An 18,414-nucleotide genomic window follows, 5' to 3' on the forward strand; every position below is an offset into this window, starting at 1 on the left:
TTGTGAGATAAATACTTTTTTTTCCAAAATTGGGGTAAACCTGCAATTATGTGTTAAAGTCAGAATTGTGAGATATAAACTTTTTTTTTTTCAGAATTGTGTGATAAACGTTCATTTACGTGTTATAAAGTCAGAAATGTGAGATATAAACTTATTTTCTCAAAATTGTGAGATAAATTTGCAATTGTGAGTTACAAAGTCAGATTTGTCAGATATAAACTGATTTCCTCAAAATTGTGAGATAAACTTGCAATTATGTGTTATAAAGTCAGAAATGAGAGATAAAAACTTGTTTTCTCAAAACTGTGAGATATAAATTTGCAATTGTGAGTTACAAAGTCAGATTTGTGCGATATAAACTGATTCTCTCAATATTGTTAGATAAACTTGCAGTTGTGTTATAAAGTCAGAATTGTGAGATAAAGTGATTGTCTCAAAATTGTGAGAAACTTGCAATTGCAAGTTACAAAGTCAGATTTGCAAGAGATAAAATTACTTTGTCAAATTGTAAAATAAACTTGCAATTACGTGTTATAAAGTCAAAAATGTGAGAAATAAACTTGAGATAAATTGTGAGATAAATTTGCAGTTGTGAGTTACAAAGTCAGATTTGTGAGATATAAACTGATTTTCTCAAAATTGTGAGATAAACTTGAAATTGCGAGTTATAAAGTCAGAATTGTAAGATATAAACTTATTTTCAGAATTTTGAGATAAACATTTATTTACGTGTTATAAACTCAGAATTATGAAATAAAGTGATTGTCTCAAAATTGTGAGATAAACTTGCAATTGCAAGTTACAAATTCAGATTTGCAAGATATAAACTTACTTTGTCAAATTGTGAGATGAACTTACAATTATGTGTTATAAAGTCAGAAATGTGAGATAAACTTGTGAGATAATTTGTGAGATAAATTTGCAATTGTGTTACAAAGACAGATTTGTGAGATATAAACTGATTTTCTCAAAATTGTGAGATAAATTTGCAATTATGTGTTATAAAGTCAGAAATGTGAGATAAAAACTTGTTTTCTCAAAACTGAGATATAAATTTTCAATTGTGAGTTACAAAGCCAGATTTGTCAGATATAAACTGATTTTCTCAAAATTGTAGTTAAACTTGCAGTTGTGTTATAAAGTCAAAAATGTGAGATATAAACTTTTTTTTTTTTTTTTTTTTTTAAAAACTGTGAGATACATACTTGCAATTATGTGTTATAAAGTCAGAATTGTGAGATATAAACTTTTTCCAGAATTGTGAGATAAATGTGCAATTGTGAGTTACAAAATCAGATTCGCAAGACATAAAAGTCTTAAACTGAGAGACAAATGTGCAAATAGCGCATTTTAAAGTCATAAATGTGAGACATAAACTTATTTTCTCACAATTGTGAGATAAACTTGCAATTATGTGTTATAAAGTCTTAAACGTATTTTTTCAGAATTGAGATAAACGTTCATTTACATGTTATAGTCAGAATTATAAAAGAAACTGATTGTCTCAAAATTGTGAGACATAAACTTGCAATTGCAGATTACAACGTTAAACTTTTCTTATATTCTGAGATAAACTTGCAATTGCGTATAAGTCAGAAATGTGAGATATATCAACTTGTTTTCTCAAAATTGTGAGATAAATTTGCATTCGCCAGTTAAAAAGTCAGATTTTCTCTAGACTGTTGAATAAACTTGAAGTTGTGTGTTATAAAGTCAGAAATGTGAGATATAACTTATTTTCTCAAAATTATGAGATAAACTTGCAATTTTGTGTTAGGTCAGATTTGCGGGATGTAAACCTGCAATTGCATGTTATAAAGTCAGATTTGCAAGACATAAACTTATTTTAAATGATATAAAACGTGTCTATTTTCTTGAGCTGGAGCACCTGTTCTCCACAGCTAAATCTCTATGTTCTTGTGTCGCTTTGGTTCAGCAGTGCTGGAGCGTTTCTATTGAGATCTGTTTTGGGAAGTGTCTGCCGAGTCATGTGCTTTCTTTGAGGATGCAGTCATTGCAATTAGCCGGGTAATGCTGCTAAACGGCGCTGAAGCCCGGAGAGGGGAAGAGACTTGACCTTCATTTAAAAGGTGTGGAACGCCAATTAACCGGAGCACCCAAGCTTGGAGGACGAGGGCACCTGCCTGCGCTTTCCCACGATTTTGCCCCGCATCACGCTTGTCAGCCGTTTTGAGAAATGCCATTGATCATTTGCGTATAAAGAAAAGTTTGCACTACTTTGTCATTGCGATTAGCAACTTTCAGGTTTTTACGACGCATTTTTCCAACGCAACTTTCCCTTCCCAGTGCGTTCCTTCCAGTACGCCCAATTTCTCTGAGCTTTGCCCTCATTAGGAAGTGTTTAGAAAGCTGCTGAAGTGAGAAATGGGCCCGCGAGAGCTCGTTGTCCTAATTAAACTTTGACAAGAAGAGTGACAAGAAGCAATGGAGGGGAAACAATGGCAACAGTGTCCGAGTATGAGCCCAAAGCTGGGAAAGTCTTTGTCCCGCCGAACAAAAGCATTTGTTTGCACGTATTCAACTCCACTCAACTTCACCAGGCCCAGGTGCAAAAACCAACGTGGTGATGAACATCACAACGCATCACACCTTGGCCCATCTGATGCCCGGCCCGCCGTCGCTTCAAATCCCTCGCTCCGCCAGCAGATCAAAGCGACGTAAATATTGCCGGACAATTAATTCACACTCATTACCTCCGACGCCTGACATAAAGACGCAGCCGATCGTGTGCGGTTTCGACGGCGGGTGGAACATTCCCAATCTCGCTAAGCGCAGCTATTTTCCATGTTTGATCTCCTAAAGCTTCATCATGGAAACTCATATCTGGAAAACAGCATGTTTTGTGTTTGAAAGACTGATTCACTGGCTAGCAGGTGGGACGGAGACTGTGTTTGTCATGGTAGGCGGAGTGCACACTTGCCCCGAGTGGGAGGACCTTTAAAAGTTCTTATAAAGTGTGCTGGATGGAGTGAACGCTGATCTGTGATCTTCATCTCTGGTGCACTTCACTGCAACCGCACTGCAATGGCACAGAACGGGACTATAGAGAACGGGCTCGCTCGAAACACGTCCCCTCCGCCTCTGCCTCAACCTGTGAAAATCCCTGAGATTAAACACACTAAGGTAAGAGCTTGTCTTTAGCTTTTAATGGAAACAAATAGTGGAGTTGAGTTTTTTTCAAAGACATTTATAAGAAACCTTAAGCCGTTACTAATAAAAATAAAGCATTTTAGAGCCTGATGTCATTTAATTTGATTAAGATTATACTGCATTAAAGAGCTGAAAAAACCAATGCACTGATTTAAAGAATGCACTCTGAGAGCTTTACTTTATCTTTAAAGAACCTCATAACCATATATAGAAAAAATATATTTTATAAGAGGATTAAAGAGCTTTTAATGAGGTTTTATATGATTTTCATATTTGTAGGCTAACTAGCACTTTATATTTCTTATTTATTTTCGCTCATTTTTATTCATATTTATGCTCAGTTCAATGAACTATAAATTTTAAATTATTTTCATTCATATTTGTGGGCAAATGAATGAACTACATAATACATCTTCAAACATTTTTTAAAATTATTTTATTCATATTTGTGTGCAAGTTAAACTTTTACATTTTTTTAATTGTTTGCTTTTTTTTTTTTTTTCATATTCATAGACAAGTCAACAAACTAGATAACTTTTAACTCTAACAGCAAACCAGTTTCACTGTAGCCTAACTGTATTTCTTGCAGATTTTTATTAATAATGAATGGCACACGTCAGTAAAAGGAAAGAAGTTTCCTACAATCAACCCTGCAACAGGTGTCAAAATCTGCGACGTCGAGGAGGCGGATAAAGTAAGATGCATTTGATTCATTAGATGTCTAATTAAAAATGAGTACACATCTACAGTGAATTGGGAGTCGTGTATATCTGCCATGCATTTGTAATGTAATAATTCATGTAAATATGACTTTTTTTTAAAGCAAATTAAACTATTAATATGCATATGTGACATTAAGGGTTTCTTAGGTATGTAAATAATTCAATTTATAGCTAATTATTATTTGGCAGCTTATATAAAAATAAATAAAATTAGTTTAAAATAGTCAGTTAAACTGTGAATATGCATATTAGACGATATAAACTTATAATTACGCAGTTATTTTATGATTTTGATCTGATACATGATGCATTCTGCATTTAAGACTTATTTGAGAATTATTAATATGGTTATTGAACTATATACTGATTTGCCATCTGATAATTTCTCATTAAATAATGAAATCATTTGTAATTTCGCTTTAGGATCGTTAAGAATAATCGATTTACTTTTGATATAGCATGTAGTTGTGATGAGTGTAGTCTGAAGTGTTGATATGATGCTTCAGGCTGATGTGGATGAGGCGGTGAAAGCTGCCAAAGCGGCCGGGCAGAGAGGCTCGGAGTGGCGGCGGATGGACGCGTCGAGCCGGGGCAGGTTACTGCACAGACTCGCGGACCTGCTGGAGCGAGAGCGTACTGTGCTGGCGGTGAGTCTGGCTGGAGTTTTCCTTAATAGATCGACTCACGGATGCGGTGTAGACATCGGTTCCGGATGCTACACTCCAATTTGAGTCGCTGTTTCTAACTTACTTTTAACGTATAAGTGTACGTGGCCATTTGCAACTTGAATGTGGGAGGCTTCTGGTGTCGTTTGCTAAGGTTATTTATTTTAACTTTACAAGAACAGTCAAAATCACAATTATTTTAATGAATTAGCATTATAAACACACTGGTTTAATGCGCAAATAGTTTTACTGCACGTCGTTATTCTTGTAGTTATTTAGTTTTAGCGGCCAACGAACCGGAAGTCGTGCACATTCGCAGAAAATACCGAACTTAAACGTTGCAAAAAAAGGTGTATACTTTTGCAAAATAACTTTCGAGTACAAGTTTGCAAATGTAAATATTTGTGTGTGAATTAGCACTTACGCTGTGTGTGTTAACATGAATAGGGGTTAAATAACTGTAATACACACCGACATGCAATTTGCAAACACTAAATTAGATGCACACTCATTTTTATGCTCCATAATTAAGATTGCACTGATTAAAACAATTCAGCAGCAAAATAGTATCTTTTCTATATTTATATAGTGGCTCTTGTTAGAAACTCTTTTCAAAAATGGTTTCAGATTGCTTCTGATCTCTATTCAATTTAAGATGCTTCATGTAAAACACCTCAGTCACAACACATGAACCGACTGAGCTCAATCAGAATGATTTTTCTGTGCAATTGAAAGTGCTTCTGATCGTAAAATGAGCACATTAAATTGTACACAAAACTGTTTGAAACTGCACACTTGCTGCTTTATAATAATGGCTGTGGTCTGTTTTTAGTCACGTCACACGCTTGCAGTGTCGATAAGCTGTCACGCCTGTCTGAATGCGTTCATCAAACACTACTGCAGGTGTGAGCGTTGACAGGCTGGTCTGATTTTGAAGTCTCGTCAATTAAAACATCAAAAACGCAATCATAGTTTAGCCTTTGAGAAAGCAACTAGCTTGTTTACATGTATTTTTTGAGTTGCAAGTGTTCTATTTATTTATCCATTGAAAATCATCTTCTTTGGTTGCATGGTTGTTTGTTTCTCAGTACAGTATCACAATGCTTCAGTTTTACATAATTAAAGCCGTGCTTGAGTTGGTTTTCACCCTGTTCTACTGCCAGATCATATTAGTTACCGCATTTGTGAATGAAATTTTACAGATGTGAGTGAAGTAATGTTTTTAGATTGCATGTGATTGCTAATTGCAAACATGTCCTGTGATTCTGGAGTATAATTTAAATAACTCAGGGCACTGCATAGGGAAATAAAGAACAGATTTGGAGATAGAGAGGTTAAAGTGATCTCTTTCTTATACTGCACTCCCTTGTTGGTATTAAGCCACGTAGGTTGCCTTGTACAGCCGTGCATTGAATAAAAGGGATGGATCAAATGTAATACATGCGTATTTCACAATTGCACTCATGCAGCTTTGGACGTTTCCCACGCAAACAGATTCAAGTACAGAAATGCAAAACACACCCAGCAATCTAGTATGATTAATTTTGGGAGGCTGTCAGTAGCTTGAGATGTCAGATTGATCATGCTTTAGAACTGTAATCGTATTTTAAGTAACCTTGAACGTAATATGTTGTTTTGCGCACAGTAATCAATCCATTCCAGCGCTGATGGGCAGCGTCCCATATTACAGCTCTCATGAGTGTAAACTCTGCCAATGACTCTTACCCGCATACTTTTTTTTCTTCATGCTGACATTGTTAGAGGGCAGCAGAATTTATTATTTGCGTTATTGTTTAATTTCTGGCCCTGCAAACTCCTCTTGCACATTAAAATCTTGGCATTCTCTGGCGTGCATAAAAAAGTTGTTTTGTATCAAATTTGTAGCTCTCGAAATGAGCACGCTTTTCGAAAATGCCCAATAAAAATGCCTATTTGAAACAGATTGCAAATAAAATCATAACTTTATGCTTTTATGCTCTCAGAATTGCTTTGCAGTAGTTGAACCGAATGCTTTCTTGTTTCTAGACTCTAGAATCAATGGACACTGGCAAACCCTTCCTGCATGCCTTCTTTGTCGATCTGGATGGCAGCATTAAGACCCTCAGATATTACGCCGGCTGGACGGACAAGATTCATGGGAAAACCATGCCGGTCGGTGAGTATCAAAGGCGGTTGAATGTCTCACTTGTGTTTTCAGTCAAATCAGCTGATTCGTTTAGTCTCGTGATTGACTGTCTTGTAAACCAGAGCTGTGCAATGCTCTGTTTAAAGAATTGGCTTCTTTTCTTATATTGAGAGTGAATTTGAATTCAATTGGTGACGCACGATTGGATGTAGAATTTGAATTTAATTTTGAATACTGGGGTGAATTAAAGCATTCTGGGAAATGAAATGGTTTGGACATTTGATTCAATATTACAGAACATGTGAACCTGGACCTCAAAACCAGTCTTAAGTAGCAAGGGTATATTTGTAGCAATAGCCAAAAATACATTGTAGATCAAAATTATCCATTTTTCATTTATGCCAAAAATCATTAGGATATTACGCAAAGATCATGTTCCATGAAGATATTTTGTACATTTCCTACCGTAAATATATTACAACTTAATTTTTGATTATTAATATGCATTGCTAAGAACTTAATTTGGACAACTTTAAAGGCAATTTTCTCACTATTTTGATTTTTTTGCACCCTCAGATTCCAGATTTTCAAATAGTTGTATCTCAGCCACACACCATACATTATCATATAAATCTCAATTTTAAAAAATTGACCGTTATGACTGGTTTTGTAGTCCAGGGTCACATATGTCTAAATGAAATACAATTTTCTATAACTGGCATTAAAAAAAACAAAACAAAAAAAACAATGTTTTTGGTAATATGAAGTTTGCATGTTTATGCATAATTTATAATAAATTAAAATGCATTATTTAAAAAAATAAAAATACTTACAGCAGGTATACACTACAATACGAAAGTTTAGGGTCAGTGAGATTTTTCTAATATTTTTAAAAAGAAGTCTCTTCTGCTCACCAAGGCTGCTTTTATTTGATTAAAAAATACAGTAAAATCAGTAATATTATGAAATATTATTATAATTTAAATGAACTGCTTTTAATTGCAGTGTATTATAAAATGTGATTTATTCTTATGATGAAAAGCTGAATTTTCAGCATCATTACTCCAGTCTTCAGTGTCACGTGATCCTTCAGAAATCATTCTAATATGCTGATTTCATACTCAAGAACATTTTATTATTATTAGCAATATTATAATATTTTTGTGGAAACTGAGATTTTTAAACTCTTTGATTAACAGAAAGTTCAAAAGGACAGCATTTATATCTTATTGAATAATAGTGTGAGAATAATTACATTTTTAATTATACGTACATAAAAAGTGTTTATCTTCTTCACTGGTAAAATATTTTTTCATATGCCAGTTAGAGTCCATAATATGGATGGAAACCTGTCTGGAAACAGCCATTATTTTTGAAATTACGTACTGCACTTTTAAATTTGAATTTGAGAATTCCGCTTCCTGTGTGCTTCCGAATTTCCAGATTAAAAGTCCCTCTCAGCTGGACGTAATAAACACATCCAAGTCAGCCGTTATTTCCAAAGTATTAGAGATGAGTTAATAAGCATGAAAGGGTTGATGGGTTCCCTTCAGCCCTGGGTGGTATATCATCCCCCTCTCTAATTCTTCCTTTTCCCCCAGCATTCCTGCCACTCCAGGATACTCAATAGACAAAACATGCTTCCCTCCTTTCCCCCTGATTAGATTCAAATAAAGCGTTAAAAGACGAAAGCCCTGGCACACAAAGGAAAAGGAAGAGGCTCTGATCCTAATCGCTGAGGTGCGACCGCTGGTGCCGCAGATGAGCTGGAGTTCAGGGAATCAGCGGCCAGATAGAATATCTCGCTCTTTTGAGGGCTGGAACACGGTGCGTGACTGTAGGCGCTTTGAATTTCCCCATTGATAACGGCTGCCAATTAGCATACGTCAACCGCCTACTGACCAACTCAAGTGTTTATTTGGAAAAATGTGGCTTTTACGGTTCGTCGCATTGGCCGGATTAACCCGGATTGTCGACGCGCCAATTATAAAACCAATCTGGCCAATTTGACATTTCCACCCACATCCAGAGGTGGATCGCTGCATCCGTGTTGCATTGGATCCTGGTCTTTACCATGCATATATGTGACCCTGGACCACAAAACCAGCTATAGGGATCAGTTTTTTGAAATTGAGATTTATACATCATCTGAAAGCTGAGTAAGTAAGTTTTTTTTTAGGATAGGGCAATATTTGCCTGAGATACAACTATTTGAAAATCTGTAATCTGAGGGTGCAAAAAAATCTAAATATTGAGAAAATCGCCTTCAAAGTTGTCCAAATTAAGTTCTTAGCAATGCATTTTACATATGCATATTACTTAATATTCTAATGTTTTTTGTTATAAAAGAAAAATCGATAATTTTGACCCATACAGTGTATTTTTGGCTATTGCTATAAATACCTGTGCTACTTAAGACTGGATTGATTGTCCAGGGTCATATATGACATTTGGTCAAGTTCAGCCTGTCATATGAAATAATAGTTTAAAAAAATATTTTTTTTTGAAATAAAATAGTTTATTGAACCTTTTCACAGACAGACAAAATCCCCCTCTAAAAATGTTGCATGTGTTTTTTTTGTTGTTGTTTTTTTTTTTTTGCATATCATATTTGAGACACCAGGGTTTTATGGGGGGAATATTGAGCTCATAATTGGAGGAATAGAGGAAAAAACACCTAAATTTTATTCATAAATGATCAAAATGTACAATTTAGTGCAGCTGTTGATATTTATATGGCCAAAAAGTAAGATGAAATTCCGCTAGCTTTTAATGAAAATCAGTGCGATCTTAGTAACATTATAACATAAAATGCATATGGACCACAAAACCAGTCATAAGTTATGCGGGCATATTTGTAGTAATTTGTAGTAATAGCTAGATTTTTCTTTTATGCCAAAAATCATTAGGATATTAAATAAAGTTCATGTCCCATGAATATATTTATTACATTTCCTACAGTAAATATATCAAAGCTTAATTTTTGATTAGTAATATGCATTGCTAAGAACTTAATTTAGAAAACTTCAAAGGCGATTTTCTCACTATTTTGATTTTTTTGCACCCTCAGATTCCAGATTTTCAAATAGTTGTATCTCAGCCAAATATTGTCCTCTCCTAACAAATTTATACAGCTTTTAGATGATGTATAAATCTCAATTTTTAAAAAATTGGCCCTTATGACTGGTTTTGTGGTACAGGGTTACACATAAATATCATTATATTTTCCATTAATATGTCTCAGTAAGATGATATTTTAAAATGTAGTTTCAAAACAGTGCAATACAGTGATGACTGAGAGACAAACGTTTCTCAAAAGCCTGATCGTATTTGATGCACACATTTGAACATGATTTTTCTAAAAATTATATTAAATTAAATACAATTTTAAATAAAATAAATACATAAATAAATGTATGGATAATCAAGTAGAGTTGCTTCAGTCCAGTAAGTGTTTGAAGTTTGAAATATTACTAAAAATATAAGAGTTATTGTTGTGTACTTTATAAAAAGTACTAAAGATTTTTACAAAAGATTTTACAATTACACTAAAAATATAATTGTTTTACGGGCTAAATCAGTCCGACGACGTGGCATTGTGTGCAACAGGGTTTTCATTAAAGTTTTGATCATGGCTTTAGAAATTGACGTATTAAATATGATACAATAGCGTTCATAGGGTTTAAGCTAATTCATTTTTTTTATTAGATTCAATTTCAAAGCTGTGGCTCCACATAAATGCATATTAAATCATGAATATGTTCTTTTTTTCTGTTCGGTTCAGTTTGCAGTTTTTTCTTATTTTTGTGCAGACAGATGAATTACCTGCTGCTGGAAACTTGCCGCGCCGTTAGAAGTCGGAGGGCGAGGCTTTGTACAGTTTTGCTGAAATAAACCCCTTCTAGATGCCATGTAAATTTAACCTTTGATAAAGCAGCGCTGTCGGATCAGTTAGAAAGGGCCGTTGGCTGATCCCAGCCAGAGATGAGCATTGTGTGAGGGAGTCGTCAAGTCTGTAATCACCCCGACACACTGCGGCGTGGGGAAACACGAGAAGGTCAGGGCTCGGAGAGGCTGGCTGCGCTAGATTAACAGGCGTGGCTCCCACGTATCCATGCACACGTATATGAAATGTCACTCGTGTGTGGGAGTTTGTTGTCGGGCTGTGCTTTTAATTGGATGACTTTAAATGCATCTTATGTAGTTCACACTCTGTTCCAAAACCTAGTATGTTATCTACATAAGCGACATCATAACTAAAATGCATTCATAATTCATACATGACTGATTTGGATCGCTGTACTTAGACAGCAACTTATACAAATTTCGGTGAATTTTACATTTACATTTACATTGTTATTTAGCAGACACTTTTATGCAAAGTGACTTACAAGATGAGGACAATGGAAGCAATCAAAATCGACAAAAGAACAATAACATGCAAGTGCTATGACAAGTTAGCAAAGTTTTGTTGTTGTTGTTGTTGTTAAATATATAATAAATTAAGAGAAAACAAATAGAATAGAGAAAAAGCTAGTGTTAAATGCTTTTTTAAAAAAAAAAAGAAAAAGAAAGAAAACAAGCAGTTAGAAAACAAATAGAGTGCAAGTCTTAGGGTCAAGGGTGTTTTTTTAAATAAAAAAGAAAACAACTAGATACAATAGAATTAGAATAGAGTGCCAGAATTAAGGTCAAATAAAGATGTGTTTTTAGCTGTTTCTTGAAAAAAATGATTCAATTAAAATATATAAAATATATAAAGTTCAGTCTAATACGAATGAAAATGGAATTTTGTGTGTGCAGTGTATTTTATGTTTATTTCTTCACAGTTAAAATAAATAAAAAATATTCAAGTTAAAATAAAGGGAATAAAAATAAATGTGTGACCAACATTTATATAACTTTATTTGCCTTTATTTATTTATTGACTTCACTGAAATAATCAAAATCCTTTATTCGCCTTTATGTATTTATTTATTTATTTCTTCACTGAGATCATCAAAATCCTTCTCTGCAAATAATACTCTGCTATTCAAAGGTGTGGAGTAAATTTATTTATGTATTTATTAATTTTTACTTTATTTATTTATTTATTTATTACATTTTTTTTAAATGTACTTTATTTATAAATTTATTTTTAAAATGAATTAATACCTTTATTTAGCAAGGATGCATTAAATTGTTTAAAAGTGACATTAAAGATAATGTTACAAATGATTTCTATCAAATAAATGCTGTTCATTTCAACTTTATATTCATCACAGTATCCTTAAAAATCCTCGTAAATATTTTTAAGGTTTCCCCAAAAATATTGTGCAGCCAAATTGTTTTAAACATTAATAATAACTGATAATAAGTGACATTGAAGAATGGAATAACAATGCTGGAAATGCAGCTTTGCATCACAGGAATAAATTATATTTTAAAATATATTCCAACAGAAAACAGTTATTTGAAATTATAAAAATATTTCACAATATTACTGTTTTTACTGTATTTTTGATTAGATACATGCAGGACTTAAACATACTATCATGTTCCAAACCTTTATTTTGATATTATTCACTGAAAATCTTCCTTCACACTTCAGTTTAGTAGCACACAGGTTTGAAACGACATGATAGTGAGTAAAACATGAAAAAAAGTATCGTTTTTAGGTGAACTGTATTCAATAATCAGTCGTACCAAGGCCACTCGAGTCTTTAACTGGATACACATTGGAACAAGGAAGTGGTAAATTGGCCAATCTGAGTGGCATTTTCCAACGGAAAGGTTCAAGTGCGAAGAGATGTGATAAAACAGCATTGCTACCTTACATTACCCCGACTGGATATCTGACTCCTGGGAGAGAGAGCGAAGGGAGAAGGAGAGCAGTGAGGGTGAACAAAGGTGTGCATCCAAGCCAAAAGCAGATCAGCAGCGGGTTTGAACTGCTGCCCAGACTTCTCACACACCTCAGGCCTCTCTCGTTTCAATGTGTCTCCGGTGAAAGCAGAGGAGAAAAAAAGCAGCAGAACATATACACTCTTCCTGACCAGAGCTTTGTGTGGGCCATTGAAACCGTCGCTGTGTGTTTTTCCCAATGCTTTGTCTTTCATGTTTGGTTTTCGGTGGTCACATCCAAGAGCTTCCCAAGGAAACAATGATTGTATATCAAAGGGGAGCTTAGTGTGTTGTAACGTTTAGTGGCTCTTGACTTCCTCATTTCTTTTCTTTCTTCCTCCCAACAGATGAAAACTTTGTGTGTTTTACCAAACATGAGCCCATCGGTGTGTGCGGAGCAATCATTCCGGTGAGTCTGTGGCAATTTTTCATTCACGTTTTATTTGTGGAGCATTTAACATGCATTCAATCAGATTTCACTTTTTAGATTGAATTAGAATTTTTCATGTTTATTTTTATTTTATTGTTAAAACAACACTCTTATCAAGTGCTCATATTTTTTACAATTTGCGTATTTTTTATTATTCATTCTCTGTCTATCACTGTTAAAGAGTAACTAGTATCAATGCAACGAACTATTTTCAATAGTTCAGTTGTCTTCCAAAGCGTCTACGCTTTCACTTACACGAAGCATTAGTAAGACTGATTCATTTTAATGAGTCATTTCACTTAAATGCACCTGTTCAATTAAATGATTAACTAAAGTCCCTGTGCAGACATCTTTATTTTTATTCTTGAATATGTACAGTTGAAGTCAAAAGTTTACATACACCTCGCAGAGTCTGCAAAATGTTAATTATTTAACCAAAACAAGAGGTATCGTAAAAAATGCATGTTTTTTTATTTAGTACTGACTTGAAAAAGATATTTCCGATAAAATACATTTACATATAGTTGAATTTATAAAAATGACCCTGTTCAAAAGTTTACATACACTTGATTCTTATTACTGTGTTGTTACCTGAATGATCAAGAGCTGTGTTTTTTTGTTTAGTGATAGTTGTTCATGAGTTGTTCAAAAAAATCCTTTTTTTTTTTTTTTTAGTATTTTTGTGTATTTGAACCCTTTCTAACAATGACTGTATAGATTTAAAATCCATTTTTTCACACTGAGGACGACTGAGGGACTCATATGTAACTATTACAGAAGGTTCAAACGCTCACTGATGCTCCAGAAGGAAAAATGATGCATTAAGAGCCAGGGGGTGAAAACTTTTGAACAGAATGAAAATGTGTACACTTTTTTTTTTTTTTTTGCCTAAATATCTTTTTTTTTTCATTTAGTACTGCCCTTCAGAAGCTACAGAACATACATGTTTCCCAGAAGACAAAATAAGTTAAATTTACCAAATTCCAAAAGTTTTCACCCCCAGGCTCTTAATGCATTGTGTTTCTTTCGGAAGCATCAGTGAGCGTTTGAACCTTCTGTAATAGAGTTCACTGTTGGAAAAGGTTAAAAGTACACAAAAATGCTGAAAAACCAAAGAAATTGTGGGACCTGAAGGGTTTTTTTTTCTGAAGAACAGCAGGCAGTTTAACTGTTCAGGACAAACAAGGGACTCATGAACAACTACCACTAAACAAACAAACACAGCTGTGGATCATTCAGATAACAACACAGTATTAAGAATCAAGTGTATGTAAACTTTTGAACAGGGTCATTTTTATAAATTCAACTATATGTAAATGTCTTTTATGTAAAATATCTTTTTCAGGTCAGTACTAAATAAAAAATAACATGCATTTTGTATGATCCCTCTTGTTTTGGTTAAATAATTAACATTTTGCAGATTCTGCAAGGTGTGTGTAAACTTTTGACATCAACTGTGTGTATATATACACACACATTTTGTTAGTAGCTTGTAGTGTAAGCTTTAGTTTACCTACATCCGAAGTAGCTTGCTGTATGATAATCTATGTAAGCAATAAAGCATAACATTGCTTTATTATCTGATTAATCCTACTCACACATACTTGCAAAAGGCGCTTCATTTGTGAATTTGACAGCATTTAAGCAGATAATGTAAAAAAGAAACAAATTTGGACATGGTTTAGATCCTAAACACAATAGGGTCCAGTGAGCGTTGAATCACACATACATGATGGCTTTGTTTATATACTGTAGCCAACGCCTGTCTAGAGTCTTTCAGATACATGTAAGGAAACACCTTGGATAAAGAGACACACAGACGAGCACAAATACACCGCTCCCTCTCGCAGACAGCACACTGTATTATGATCTCCCGTGAAGCTTATGAATGTTTATGAAAGCTCAAGACTCGCTGAAACCACGAGGCCTTGTTTGCTTTCCGTACTTGTACAGAGGCTGTTTTCTCTCTTGACGTCACTCTGTTGGCGCTCTGGGAATCTTTTGTGAAGCTTTAAATCCTCACTAATTCCAATTACAGGAAGGCAGCGTGACCGTGAGCTATGAAACGAAAGTGTGATTCGATTCTCATGTAATTAAATATCTCCTATACGCCCACCGAAGATCTCAATACACTCTAAAAAAAAAAAAAAAACTGTACAGATACTCAGAACTGGGTAGTCACTCATTACGTGTAATCTGGATTATGTAATCAGATACAAAATTAGGTTATTGTAATGAGGTTATATTACATTTTAAAATCGTAATCAGACTACAGATACTTTTTATTGATTACATGATTACATATTATTCACACAGTAGCAATAAATTATACATGATTATAGCATTATGCCTCTGGATTGAAAGTGTTTCAAAGTCAAAGTCACTTTGTTTCATTAAAAGTGGGTTCGCTAAGTGGTTGCTAATACTCTTTGTTGTTATGGTGTTCCATTTGGTTGCTAGGGTGTTGCTAGGCTTTTCTGAGTGGTTCCTAGGGTGTTCTACGTGGTTGCTATGGCATTTCTAGGTGGTTGGCCACCACAATACATGAGAAGATTGTGGTCTATTTCTAGGTGGTTGCTAGGGTTTTCTGAGCAGTTGCTAAGGCATTACTAGGTGGTTGCTAGGGTGTTTAGAATGGTTGCTAGGTGGGTGCTTACAAACAGTACAAGTTATACATAGTGTGCAAGACCCTAGCAGCCCACATACACAAATAAAAAAGTAAAATAAACCTGTTCAAATGCTGTTTAATACTCTCACCTTAATTGAGTTGTTGCTATGGTGTTCCAAGTGGTTGCTAGGGTGTTGCTAGGCTTTTCTGAGTGGTTTCTAGGGTGTTCTAAGTGGTTGCTATGGCATTTCTAGGTGGTAGGCCGCCACAATTGAGAAGATTGTGGCCCATTTCTAGGTGGTTGCTAGAGTTTTCTGAGCAGTTGATAAGCCATTATTTAGGTGGTTGCTAGGGTGTTTATAGTGGTTGCTAGGTGGGTGCTTACAAACAGTAAAAGTTATGCATAGTGTGTAACACCCTAGCAACCACCTAAGTAAATAAAAATGAAAGTAAAACTGTTTGAATGCTTTTTATTTATTACCTTAATTGACTTGTTGCTATGGTGTTGGTTGCTAGGGTATTGCTAGGTTTTTCTGAGTGTTTGCTATGGCATTTCTGGGTGGTTGGCCACCAAAATACTATGGAGATGTATGTGGGTGGTTGCAATCCCATTTACAGGTGGTTGCAGTGGTTTTATGAGCAGCTGCTAAGGCATTACTAGGTGGTTGCTAGGGTGTTTGTAATGGTTGCTAGGTGGATGCTTACAAACAGTACAAGTTATGCATGGTGCGCAACACACTAGCAACCACCTGAGTAAATGAAAATAAAATAAATCTTTTCAAATGTTGTTCGATACGGTCAGCTGAATTGAGGTGTTGCTATGTTATTCTGACTGGTTGCTAGGGTGTTACTAGGCTTTCTGAGCTGTATCTAGGGCGTTCTGAGTGGTTGCTAGGGCATTTCTCTGTGGTAGGCCGCCACAATACAAGAGAAGATTGTGGCCAATTTTTAGGTGGTTGCAACGGTTTTCTGAGCAGTTGCTAAGGCATTACTAGGTGGTTACTAGGGTGTTCAGAATGTTTGCTAGGTGGGTGCTTACAGACAGTACAAGTTATGCATAGTGTTAGCAACTACCTAACTAAATGAAAATAAAATAAATCTGGTCAAATGCTTTTTAATACTTTCACCTTAACTGAGGTTTTGCTATGGTTTTCTGCGTGGTTGCTAGGGTGTTGAAAGGCTTTCTGAATAGAATCCAGGGTCTTCTGAGTGGTTGCTATGGTTGCTATCTCTGTTCGAACACTATTTAATACTTTTACCTTAATTGAGGTGTTGCTATGGTGTTCTGAGTCATTGCTAGGGTGTTGCTAGGCTTTTCTGAGTGGTATGTACGGTGTTCTGAGTGGTTTCTATAGTATTTATAGGTGGTAGGCTGCCATAATGCTGAGGAGATGTGGGTGAATGTAATGCCATTTCTAGGTGGTTGCTAGAGTTTTCTGAACAGTTGCTAAGTCATTACTAGGTGGTTGCTAGAGTTTTCTGAACAGTTGCTAAGTCATTACTAGGTGGTTGCTAGGGAGTTTGAGGGAATGGTTGCTAGGCGGTTTCTATGCAACAGACTAGCAGCTGCCTACATAAATGAAAATAAAATAAACCTGTTCGAATGCTGTTTAATACTGTCACCTTAATTAAAGTGTTGCTATAGTATTCTGAGTGGTTGCTAGGGTGTTGCTAGGCTGTTCTGAGTGATATCTAGGGTGTTCTGAGTTGTTGGTATGGCATTTCTAGGTGGAAGGCTGCCACAATACTAAGGAGATATGTGTGGTTGAGATGCCTTTTCTAGGTGATTGCTAGAGCTTTCTGAACAGTTGCTAAGTCATTACTAGGTGGTTGCTAGGGAGTTGGAGGGAATGGTTGCTAGGCGGTTTCTATGCAACAGACTAGCAGCTGCCTACATAAATGAAAATAAAAATAAAATAAACCTGTTCAAATGCTGTTTAATACTGTTACCTTAATTAAAGTGTTGCTATAGTATTCTGAGTGGTTGCTAGGGTGTTGCTAGGCTGTTCTGAGTGATATCTAGGGTGTTCTAAGTGGTTGCTATGGCACTTCTAGGTGGTAGGCCGCCACAATGCTGAGGAGGTGTGAGTGTAGGTGTTTGCAATGTCACTTATAGGTGGTTGCCAGGGTGTTGCTGGGTGGTTGCTAGGGTGTTCTAAGTGGTTGCTAGGGCATTTCTAGGTGGTAGGCTGCCACAATGCTAAGGAAGTGTGGGGGGTTGCAGTGCCATTTCTAGGTGGTTTCTAGTGGTTGCTGGGTTGTTGCTAGGGTTTTCAGAGTGGTTGCTAGAGTGTTCTAACTGGTTTCAAAGTTGTGAATGTTCTGTAACACCCTAGCAACCTAGTGTAAAAAAACGTATTCAAAGCTGTTTATTTCTGTCTCTCTATTTGATGTCACACCCTAGCAACCACAAAGTGACCCCAAACATTGTGACAGTGAATTCTGCAATTTTGCACAATTTTGGCCAGTACTTAAAAAAAAATCTAGTTTAATGAATACCATGCATCCATAGGGGAGTCATTCTTTGTTCTGATGATAAACAAAGTTATCATAGTTAAAGGGTTTGTTTGAAGATTGTGGGTGGGTGATTCTTGACTATAAGTGCAGTTATTGTCATCAGCGATACAGCATATTGTCTCAATTTTCATAAGTTGCAAAAGCCTACAAATCATTTATCAAATCAGGCCATCCAAGAATCTTAGTCCATCAATGAAAATGTCTTATGTTGCTTTGGAAACAAAGTGCAAACTGTTGATAGACACTGGAAATTATATCATAAAGTCATTATTCATATTTGGGATTGGTTTGGT

General features: G+C 35.3%; 1 protein-coding gene across 1 annotated transcript in view; it reads left to right on the forward strand.

Moving 5' to 3' along the window:
* Positions 1-2,980: 2,980 nt before the first annotated feature.
* The window catches only part of aldh1a3 (aldehyde dehydrogenase 1 family, member A3), a 31,846-nt gene continuing 16,412 nt past the window's right edge, over positions 2,981-18,414 (forward strand). Inside the window, exons 1-5 of the mRNA XM_051115900.1 lie at positions 2,981-3,144; positions 3,761-3,865; positions 4,400-4,540; positions 6,584-6,713; positions 12,914-12,975. Of these exons, the coding sequence (XP_050971857.1) occupies positions 3,046-3,144; positions 3,761-3,865; positions 4,400-4,540; positions 6,584-6,713; positions 12,914-12,975 (537 nt within the window). The 5' untranslated portion in view covers positions 2,981-3,045. The remainder of the gene's footprint in view (positions 3,145-3,760; positions 3,866-4,399; positions 4,541-6,583; positions 6,714-12,913; positions 12,976-18,414) is intronic.

This window comes from Labeo rohita, chromosome 7, assembly GCF_022985175.1.
Source record: "Labeo rohita strain BAU-BD-2019 chromosome 7, IGBB_LRoh.1.0, whole genome shotgun sequence".
Taxonomy (NCBI): domain Eukaryota; kingdom Metazoa; phylum Chordata; class Actinopteri; order Cypriniformes; family Cyprinidae; genus Labeo; species Labeo rohita.